The sequence below is a fragment of the Nothobranchius furzeri genome, chromosome 6 (genome assembly GCF_043380555.1).
Source record: "Nothobranchius furzeri strain GRZ-AD chromosome 6, NfurGRZ-RIMD1, whole genome shotgun sequence".
NCBI classification, from domain to species: Eukaryota; Metazoa; Chordata; class Actinopteri; order Cyprinodontiformes; family Nothobranchiidae; genus Nothobranchius; species Nothobranchius furzeri.
This window is the reverse complement of record NC_091746.1, coordinates 65,371,406-65,382,800: the sequence shown is the minus strand read 5'-3', so window position 1 is coordinate 65,382,800 and position 11,395 is coordinate 65,371,406. Positions and strand designations below refer to the sequence as shown.

The 11,395-nt window shown below is 43.7% G+C and overlaps 1 protein-coding gene across 1 annotated transcript; it reads left to right on the top strand.

Moving 5' to 3' along the window:
- The first annotated feature begins 8,109 nt into the window (after positions 1 to 8,109).
- Positions 8,110 to 9,885, top strand: LOC139070255 (uncharacterized). The gene is made up of 5 exons (XM_070551985.1): positions 8,110 to 8,184; positions 8,353 to 8,433; positions 8,564 to 8,736; positions 8,947 to 9,012; positions 9,336 to 9,885. Exons 1-5 carry the CDS (start codon positions 8,110 to 8,112, stop codon positions 9,772 to 9,774), a joined length of 834 nt encoding a protein of 277 aa, XP_070408086.1. The 3' UTR covers positions 9,775 to 9,885.
- Positions 9,886 to 11,395: the final 1,510 nt, after the last annotated feature.

Genomic DNA, 11,395 nt, shown 5'->3' with positions numbered 1-11,395 from the left:
CACCTCACTCCTTGCTCAGTTAATAGAAGATGGCAGCGTGCTGAGAGTACAGATTGTTGTTGCTTTTATTTAATAAACAATTATTTTAAAGCACTGTTATTATATCTGACTGTTTTTAACAGCAATCCTAGCTCAGACACCACATCACTTTCCACATATATGTCATGAGCTCACTGAGCGTCAAATTACCAGATTCATATTGAAGTTATTTTGGTGAAAGTAACTTAAAGTAATGCAAAAGACGGGTGCAGGGAGGGTGCTAGTTTAGAAGATTCTCCCTGAAGAGCTGGGTCTTCAGGAGTTTCTTGAAAATTGACAAGGACGCAGGTCGTTCCATGAAAAGGGTCACAAAGCCATGTAGGACATTAAAATTGTGATACCACTCTAAATCTGACCCTGTGGTCTCAAAACAGAACATTCTTAATCTGTAATATTTTATTCTCGTCGATTTAAACCTGTTTCTACTATTTAGATGCTTGATTTTGATGAATATCATTTCAAATTTTATTTTGAGTTATTTGTTTATTCATTCAGTGTGTGTGTGTGTGTGTGTGTGTGTGTGTGTGTGTGTGTGTGTGTGTGTGTGTGTGTGTGTGTGTGTGTGTGTGTGTGTGTGTGTGTGTGTGTGTGTGAATTTTAGGTAAAAATAGAAACCAGCGATATCTCTCATTGTTACAGGAATCTGGATCTATAGCCTTCCTTACCTTGGGATATTCCCGGCGATCTGTTCTGGGGGAATGTTTTATGAATGATCTCACTCCTGGGTCATTCTGATCTTCTCTCCTTTCAGATTTGACCCAGTTTGCTGAAGCTTCCCTTTCAGTGTCTTTGAGTTTTGACGCTTGTGTCTGAGGTTCGAGAACACGACTCCAGATGTGACCGACTCAATGGCCAACTCTGTGGCTGACTCCACGGCTGGCTCTGTGTCTGGCTCAATGCACTGCTTTGAGGCTGGTTTTATGGCCGGCTCCGTGGACAGCTCCATGGCCATTTCCATGGCCGGCTTTATGACCAGCTCCATGACCGGCTTCGTGGCCGGCTCTGTGGCTATTTCCATGGCCGGCTCCATGGCTGGCTCCATGACCGGCTCCGTGGCCAGCTCCATGGCCATTTCCATGGCCGGCTCCATGGCCGGGTCCATGACCGGTGACATGTCTGTCACCAACTCCATAGTGGTCGTTTGGCTCTGGCTGTTTGTTGCTTGTTCGTCAGTCATGTGAGCCTCATCTGGACTGAAAACTCCAGCATTTGTTGTTACTTGTATCTCTGTTTTTACTGTAGTTGAATCAGCTAAAAATGCTGCTGTAGTCATTTCAGTTTTTGCCACTTTGAAAGTTGGAGTCATCACTGGATTATTGACCTTCACATCGTCCTGAATCACAAAAGCGTGTGTTTTTCTGATTTCTGCACCAGACTCTCTCGATCCTTCTGCGTTTCTCTCAGCTGCTTCTAAATCCATCTTCTCTGTTCGGTCTATCACATATAACTTTATCGAGTGATTTTCCCCTCCGAGGCATTTAAATAGTGATTTATGTGGTTTGGTGATGAAGTCCTTCATCGCTAGGAGGATGATGGGTGGGGGGTTGGGAAGCCTCTTTAGAATGATTCTTACTGTTTCCTGCATCGTGTCTGTGTTCTGGACCACTTTTCTTTTATTTGGTGCTCCTTTCTGCATCTTTATCTCTGAGTGTGAAAGAAATACGGGTAATAAAGTGTCTTTTGCCTCACCAGAAGGCATCTTTCTGACTTTGGCTCTATTCATTTTATTTTCACGTGTTTGAATGTGTGCTAAATCCTTCCCTCTTCTGCTTTACTGTCTCTCTGTAAGGATCGGAACTTGGCTTGTTTTCTGATTCTCTTCACGCTGAAATGATCAGTTTCTTTATTCAGAGCAGGATGTTCCACACACCATGACCTCGTTGTGGATCCCAACAGGAGTTGATCATCTGCATCCACTCTAGATGAAACTTTTAAAGAAATTTGTTTCTGTTTGGAATCTTTCTCCCATCTGAAAAGTGTATTTTTCTTCTGTTTCCCACCTGTTTGTTCTACTGATGCCTTTTTGAAGCTCAGTGCTGGTTTTAATTCCGTTTCCTCCAAGCAGCAGGGGATGATTGTCTCCGTGCCGCTGCCTCTTGTCAGCTCTTTCATTTCTGCCATAGAGACAATTCCCCGGGTTTTGGATTTCTCCAACCAAAACCCTGGAAGATTGTGGCCTGTGGCGGTAGAGTGATGCTGCCACCTCACAGACCTGGAATCAGCATTATTCCTGATCATAGCCACCATGAGCAGGGCCATTACGGAATCTGACTGCACCAAAAACACTGGAATGTGTTCTTCCACTCCACAAAGTGAAAAACAAGCCTAAAAATGACAGAAAAAGAAGATGGACTTAGTTACAAAACAGCCATCAGACAAATACATGAGCTCCAAAAACATTTCATCTCAGACTTCCTGGAGGTGTTGCTCAGCGAACACTCGGAGCCCAGACTGAAATACCTGTCTATAAGACCGAACGGCCATGGGCTACGTTTTCCCACCTACAGTCATGATTTCCTAATGAAAAATCCTTCATGATGCTGGCGACCACCTGACGTTTCCTCTTCAGAGGCACCAAAAGACTGGTTACTTTTGTGCAGAGTGACAAGTGAAAGTGGAAGTTTTACACCAAACGGCTTGTCTTCTTGTGTATATTACTATTAAGGATAAGAAGATGAAGAAGAGGGAGATGTTCACGAGTCAGACTGCATCCAGTGGTTTTTCAGTCTTGTTGGCTTTGCTTGTATGCAGCGAGGCCTTCTCCCAGAGGGCAGTGGGGTGGTGTGGATGATGCTGGTGGCTCTGTCCCTGCATCTGGTTGTGTATAGATTCAAGGAAACTAGAAGGCCGGAACATCTTCACTTATTCAAACTACTTAAGTACTAAAAGTCGTCATCGTCGTCTTCCTCCACTTTTTCGGGTCCGGGTCGCGGGGGCAGCATCCCAACTAGGGAGCTCCAGACCGTCCTCTCTCCGGCCACCTCCACCAGTTCCTCCGGCAGGACCCCAAGGCGTTCCCGGACCAGATTGGAGATGTAACCTCTCCAACGTGTCCTGGGTCGACCCGGGGGCCTCCTGCTGGCAGGACATGCCCGAAACACCTCCCCGGGGAGGCGTCCAGGAGGCATCCTGACCAGATGCCCAAACCACCTCAACTGACTCCTTTCGATCCGGAGGAGCAGCGGTTCTCCTCCGAGTCCCTCCCGAATGTCCGAGCTCCTCACCCTATCTCTAAGGCTGAGCCCGGCCACCCTACGGAGGAAACTCATTTCGGCCGCTTGTATCCGCGATCTCGTTCTTTCGGTCATTACCCAAAGCTCATGATCATAGGTGAGGATTGGGACGAAGATCGACCGGTAAATCGAGAGCCTGGCTTTCTGGCTCAGCTCCCTCTTCACCACGACAGATCGGCTCAGCGTCCGCATCACTGCAGACGCCGAACCAATCCGCCTGTCGATCTCCCGATCCCTCCTACCCTCACTCGTGAACAAGACCCCGAGACACTTAAACTCCTCCACTTGAGGTAGTACTAAAAGTCAATAAATCTATTTTTATTACATGTGTGCCACAAGATTAATGCAATTCAATTCATTTTATTTCTATAGTGCCAAATCACGACATTAAATCAAGAGGCTGAAGCAGGAACTGTCAGCAGCTACAAAACTACAGGGCAAAACTAAATTACCGTAAAAGCTTTAAAAATCTAAACGTAGCATATTAATTTTATACATTTTACTACTACCCCCTACCTCCACACACACACACACACACCAAATCAGCCAAAGATGGACACAGCTTAATGTTAAGCGGTAACTTGTTCCAGAGGGATGGTGCTAAAACAGAAAATGCTCTATCTGTATGAATTACAATGAATGTAACGAGTTCATGGACCCTGAAGCAAAACAGTAAAGAGAACAGAGAATTTGCACTGTTAATCAGCTCTTTTACAGAGTGAAGCATACATATGGAGAAAAGATCTGATTCAGGGTCAGATTACAGCAACACCATGTAAAAAAGGCATACCGATGCTTGAAACTCATTCCCTCTTGTCCTGTCCCGGTTAGCGTATCCGTGGAGTCCCTGAACCCAGTGAAAGAAGGAGCTCTTCAGCTTGTGCTGCTCAGCAACACAGCCACAACCCTCCTGGAAACACAGACAGCTAAAGCCAGCTTGGGTCAGAATTAAATGTGGGTGTTTACCGAGAGCCCGCTGCCTACTGAGGAGCATCTCTCTAAGCAAAGGCCAGCAGATGTAATCCATAATCCAGCCCCCGTCTCCGAGGAGACTCAGGTCAGAGACGAGCAGGGCCACCAGCAGCAGCCACAGCTTCATTGTGCTGAGAATGCTGCTGGCAGGAAGCAATAACCTTATCTTTCCTGCACTTTTCTTCTTTATGTATGCAAACCGTCCTTCATGTCACAGATAAGGCAGGTTTGCTTCACAGCACGTTTCACCAAGTGTACATAACTTATGTTATAGAAAAGCTTTAACATTATTTATTTTTGCACATTTCTGATCATGTGGGCTTTTTCACTTTTTCACAGAGTTAGTGTGCAGACCCAAACTGCAGAGTCGGAGAAAAGAACTAACAATAACAATAATAATAACCTTACTTAAGAAAAATCCGTCTAGGCTGCTAATTTAACAACATTTTCTCCCACCTTCTGCACTTCCCACCTTATACAGTGGGCCAAAATTGTAGTCAGTCACCAATTGTGGAAGCTTTCCCACTCAAAACGATTTCATCATAGGTGTACCTCAACCAGGAGAGACAAAAATTCAGATAATCACACTGTCTGATTTTTAAAGAATTTACTTGCAAATGATGGTGGAAAATAAGTTTTTGGTCTCTGCCAAACAAGCGATGTCCTGGCTCTCACAGACCTGCAACTTCTTCTGTACGAGGCTCCTCTGTTCTCCACTCCTCACCTGTATTAGTGGCTCCTGTTGAAACTCATTAGCAGCATAGAAGACACCTGTCCACAACCTCCGTCACAATCCAAACTCCACTACGGCCAAGACCACAGAGCTGTCAAAGGACACCAGAAACAAAATGGTGGACCTGCACCAGGCTGGGAAGACGGAATCTGCAATAGGTAAGCAGCTTGGTGTGAAGAAACCAACCGTGGGAGCAATCATTAGATTGTGGAAGACACACAAGTCCACTGATCATTTCCCTCGATCAGGGGCTCCATGCTAGATGTCACCCCGTGGGGTCAACATGATCACAAACAACGTGAGTAAAAATCCCAGAACTACACAGGTGGACCTAGTGAATGACCTGTAGAGAGCTAGCCTAGTGAACTAGACCAAATTCTTGCTTTGCAAAGTTTGGTCTAGACACGCTCCACTGGAACCTCTGCAGCCCCAACAGCATTCTGGCTGGCCAATCACAGCTCTCTAGAGGGGTTTCAAGCACATGAAGAGCTGTGATGGGCCAATCATAGTGCTCTATCTGCTTAGTGAACAAATTGCAGAGCTTTATCCGCTTTGTGGGCCAATCAGGGAACTCTATATGCCTGGTGGGTGGGATGATGCAACAGAGTGAAACAAGAGTATGTCACATTCATTGTCCAATAGCATGCGGAAATCATTTGAAAGACAACGGTAGAACCCGCCCCACAACCGAGAGCCGTCAATGGAGCGTGGCCAGACTAAATAATACATTTATTTAGTCTGGCTTGCCAGGCTAGTAGAGAGCTGGAACAAAAGTTACAAAGGCTACCACCAGTGCCACTCCACAGGGACTCAGATCCTGCAGCAGCAGACATGTCCCCCTGCTTAAGACAGTACATGTGCAGGCCCAACTGAAGTTTGCTAGAGAGCATTTGCATAATCCAGAAGAGGACTGGGAAGATTTCATTAGGTCAGATGAAACCAAAATAGAACTTTATGGTTAAAAACTTGCAGCGTTTGGAGGAGAAAGATTGAGTTATACCCAAAGAACACCACTACTGTAAAGCATGGGGGTGGAAACACCATGCTTTGGGGCTGTTTTTCTGCAAAGGGACCAGGACGACTGATCCTTGTAAAGGAAATAATGACTGGGACTGTGTATGGTCAGAGTGCAAATCTCCTTTCTTTACCTCCTAAAACCCAAATTTGTTTGGTTTGATGTAAAATCTACTTAAATAAAAATATTGGCAGGTTTCCTAGAAAAACCAAAAATAAATGACTTTATTAACTTAAATTCAATATCAAATGTTTCTAAATTATAAAAAAAAAAGGTCTAAGTTGAAGATAATAAATATTATAGTGCAAGGAGCCAATGTCCTCAAATGTAGACAGAGGGTCTCAGGAGGATGAGCAAGGGCACTGGAGATGAATCGTGGTTGGATCTTTCAGCATGACGCACGGTCTGAGTAACGAAGGAGTGGTTTTGTAAGAAGCATTTCACAGTCCTGGAGTGGCCTAGCCAGTCTCCAGGTCTCAACCCCAAAGAAAACCTCTGGAGGGGAAAGTCCATGTTGCCTATCGACAGCCCAAAACATCACTGCTGTAGAGGAGATTTGCATGGAGGAATGGGCCAAAATACCAGCAGCAGAGAAAACCTTGTTAAAACTTACAGAAAACCTTTTACTTATCTCATTGCCAACAAACGGTATATAACAAAGTACTGAAATGGACTTTCCTTATTGACTAAATACTTATTTTCCTCCATGACTTACAAATAAATTATTTAAAAATCAGACAATGTGACTTTTTCCGCTCATTTTGTCTCTCATGGTTGAGGTCTAGCTATGATGAAAACTACAGGCCTCTCTCATCCCTTATTTAAGTCCCATTTACTTTACCATCATATGGACTCGTTTACCGTTTTGATCCTCGGAGGCACACTGAATACATTTATTTTAAAGCTACATGAGTAATGTTTCATGTTGTCCCAATCCTCAACCATAATCTGTGTAATCTGATTCCTATCTTCCTTTCTACGCACACCTACACAACCAGGAACAAAATTCAAATTATTGGGGAAAACCCAAAGTTAAAAGGTAGCAGCTTTAGCACTGTGTGCAGAGGACTGCAGATCTGGAATCAGCTTGATGAGAAAACAAAAATGTTGCATTCTGTCTCCATTTTAATGGAGAAAATGAAAAGAAAAATAATAAACTTGTACACACATGTAGATAATTCTTTGATTACATAGCAGGCTGGGGTTGATTTTTGTGAATCTTTTTTGTTTTTAATGTTCTAAATCTTTATCTGGTCAATATCTAAATGGGTGTCTACAGGCAACTGGGCCCTGATAAAACGCTTTAATTACCTGTCTGTTGTAAATTTATTGTAATATGTGCTGAAGGTGTGTGAATGAACAGATGTCTGACTCTCAAAAGGCCAACCCAAAAACAAGGAAGGACACACAAACAATCATCTTCTCAATTGTAAGTAGCTTATTCAACAGCCTCCGTTTGGAGAAATAGCTTTTACGTCCTCCAAGAGCTAACAGTTAGTCCAAATGCAGCCAGGACCAGTTAGTATTTTTCTGGTTTAGAACAGCTCCCGTCTCTAACAGTTCACAGCTTCTTATGCAAATATGACTTTTTAAATGTCAGCAATGCCATCAGAGCTGCAACGCATCATTGTTAACATGGAGTTCCGAGGTTGTTTACATGTGGCTCTACAGGTGCATTAAAACCATGTGATGCAACGCTGAAAGTAAATGTTTGCTCTAAAAGTTTGGATACTGGAGCTGTTTTAAGGGGGACGTTGGTACTCCTTGGTCCTGGTTGCATTTAGATTAGCCGTTAGCTTACATATTTTATACATGAACTCCATTCCTCCAATAAGAAGGGGTTAAATAAGCTCTTTCATGTTGGTATTTTTAAAACTTTTATAAAAAGTCCAGATTATAATCTGTAAAATATATATTTGGAGGGTATTCTTCAGCACCACCGGCCATTATAACCAGTTAACCAACAGACGTATTGCTTTGTTAATTATTTTGTTGGTTCAGTTTTACTCTTTTCTTTTCAGTCTATTGCTGCAACAGTCAATGCCGATGACCACATGTAAAGAAGATGGAACACCCGCTTGCTGTGTGGCTTTTTTGAAGCCAAATGGGCGGTTCCGATGGCCGCCATCTTGACCGTGTCACCACCAGACAATCCAAAATTGGGAAAAGAGGTGGAGCTGAGAGTGGGGAGGGTGAGGGTGACAGCAAATTAACAAGTGTAGCTACTAGCTAAATGAGCTAACCCCCAAAGCTAAGACTGAGCTAGGAGCCGAGCCGCGCAGCCGCCTGGCTTCCGTGCAAGGGTGTAGTCATGCTGGTCGTCTGTGGAGCTGTAATATGGACTGTTAAATTACAAGCAGAGCCTCAGACCGCCGCGATCAGAGCCAGGCACCCTGGCCACTTACGTGAGCTCATGCTCCAGTCCTCAGCCACATTCGGAGGTCAGTAGGACATTAGCTACACGCTAACCTGAAGCTAAAGGAGATTTCCGGGCACTTTTAGCGAGCGAGTGACTCCAAAGTGGAGCAGCATCAACTCAAAGAGCTGTAGTGTTTCTGTGGTCTCCCTCAGAGAGCCCTACCGGTGACCAGCATGACCACAGCCTTGTATGGAAGCCAGCCGGCCACGCAACTCGGCTGCCCCAGGAAACGTCTAGCAACTGTTCCCGGCTGGAAGACAGGAGAAACTGGACTCCTGCCTCACTGGGCTGCTGCTGTTAAAGGGAGATACCAAAACCCGGCGATGCAAAAGAAAATGAAAATCTGTAACAAATGTAGTATCTATTGGTGCATACAGTCTTTGTTTGTGAAGTTTGGGGTTGTTACTTCATGCCAGCACATGAGACTTTGACTTGGGCGTGAAATAAGCCACACGTGTCTTTGTGACTGGAACATGCATCATGTCACTCGATGACGCCAGTAAATATTTGCATGTTATCAGACTGTGTCCATTAGAAGAGGGCTCGGTGGAGCAAGACAGCTACACTGTCTTTCTGCTCGCTGCCTTTACTGGATCACCAGGTAAGAGATGACCTGTACTGTTAATTTTATTAAATAATTGAGCAACTTATTTAGCTCTTTTCTTAAAATATATTAAAATCCTTTAATGTATTGTTGATAATTCCCATTTGTTACATTACAGAAGTTTAATTCATATGTATTATGAGGGTGTGTGTATATGTTTTATTACTGAAAATACGTCTTTGAGCCTAAATGTCTTTTGTGCAAACCTAATGAAAAGCTAGGATGATTTCAAGAATTCAAATGAGAATAGGGATGTAATTTCTTATCTGATTTATGGAAATGTGCCTTTTTTAATATATTCTGAAATAACATCCTCCCAGTTGTTCTGGCCAGTCGTACCAGTTCTTTCACAACATGGGAAACACCAGCACCGCCTGCCAGATGAGCAACTACAGCAAAAGGAATGTGCGCGTTTTTGTGATGGAAAAAGCTGAGGAGATCTATGCCTTCATCACCACCCAGGCTGCTGCTGCTGATGGTGCTGATGGTGCTGATGCTGCTGATGCTGCTGATGCTGCTGATGGTGCTGATGGTGCTGATGGTGAGAAGAGTGTGGCTCCTGAGGATAAGAAGTTCATCTTCAGGAAAGAGTTCAGCTTCCTTCGTGTGCTGGCCTCGCAGACTCAGGAGGTGCCCTGGGAGCAACGCTTCCTCTCCGTCTTCGTGGAGGATGATGAGGATGAAAACGTTTGCTCCAAACAAATCATACACAACATGGCTCTGAACGCTCCTATCACTGTTTTTCTTTACGATGTGTAGAATGAATTCTCTGCTCTCTGCACATAAGGCAGTAGAAGGATGTTTCACTTTTCCTTAATATTCACACAATCGCCTCCTGTGATCCCTTCAATAAAACAGCTTCTACATCTGTCTGGTCTTTGCATTTTCATCACAAAGTAAAAGGAGATTATTCACATTTGCATGTCACATCATCTGTGATCATCTTCTTCAGCCTAGGTGTAAGGACTGCTGCAAGACTGAGGTCTTTTGTCTGAGTTAAATGAGATGTCCTGGTAGAGATTGTTGTTGTGACCTCGATGGAAACGTTTTTCTAAATCGTGCTTCATTTAACTCCTTCTAGACTATTGTTGCAATTTTGCATTAAACTACTTCTAGCCTTAAAGCGTCTAGATAGAGTAGTTGTACCTTCATCAAAAAGAAAGTAAGCTCCCTTCGCAGATCGGTTCATCCCAAGCCCCCACAGTGCGGGTCTGAAATTGAGGCCAATGCGGAAGTGAAATAAATTGCAGTTCCACCCTCATCCACTAGGGGCTGGTGTCAGAAGCGAGTAAATCCTCATTGACTCCCATGTTAAAAATACCAATTTCACAGCAGAAATAAACATGTTTACAGCCTGGTACCAAAACATGTTTTTGGTTTAATTGATCTAGTTTACACTCATGACAACTCTGGGGGGGTGGGGGTGGGGGGGGAAGGGGGTTTTGGGGGGGGGGGGGGGGGGGTTGTTGTCACTCTTCTGTTTAAGTGTATTAAAAGCCTAAAATTCTGTATAATTAATGAGCATCAGACCCAGCTTCGGTCTCGCCTGAAAACTGTTCCGCGATTTTTTTAGTCTCTGAACTTAGACCATTAGTTGTAGCGTTTGTGCATTTTTTAATATTATTTGTGCAATTGTTGGACAAAATGACTTGCTGTGGTATTAATTGCACTAATAGAGCGTCCAATGTGTCTCCCCTTCATTTTTTTCGGTAAGTAAAATTAAATTTATGTATTTTAGGTCACTGCCGAGCTGAGCTTAGATTTTAACATGTACTGTTTAACCATGAAATTTAGATGTAATACGGTAAAATAATTAATGGGGTATATGTCGATGGGTGTAAAACCCAGTGCATTTAACATGAAAATGGGTTGAAATATGACATGTTGGTGGAGCTCTCGGAGGGAGACTTCTGTGTTCCATCCTTCCACCCGGTTCTCCCCATCGGTCAGCCCGGCGCAGCTCTGACCGCTTCAGCGCCTGTCTGCTGCGCGGGCTGACCACTTGTGGAGTTCTCGGACTCGGAGAGAGACCTGACCACAGAAATACTGCAGCTTGGTGAGTTGGTTGATAGTGCTTGATGTTAGACTCCAGAAGTCTGTATGCCGTCAGATAAACTCGCCCGTTTTTTTTTTTTTTTTTTTTTTTTTTTTTTTTTGCATATTTGTAAAATAGTGGTGGTGGGGATCGACTAAATAACGAATTTGTCCACAAAGAGTCGCGACCGGGTGTCCTGTTCTCATGGGAACTAGTGCTGTTTAATAAAATGGAAATTAGTTAATAAAATTGATTATTAAAAGGTTCATATCCTATCCAACAAGGCGATAGACTCGTGTTTGGTTTTATATATTTTTTTATAAAGTATGCATTTTGTATTACTCT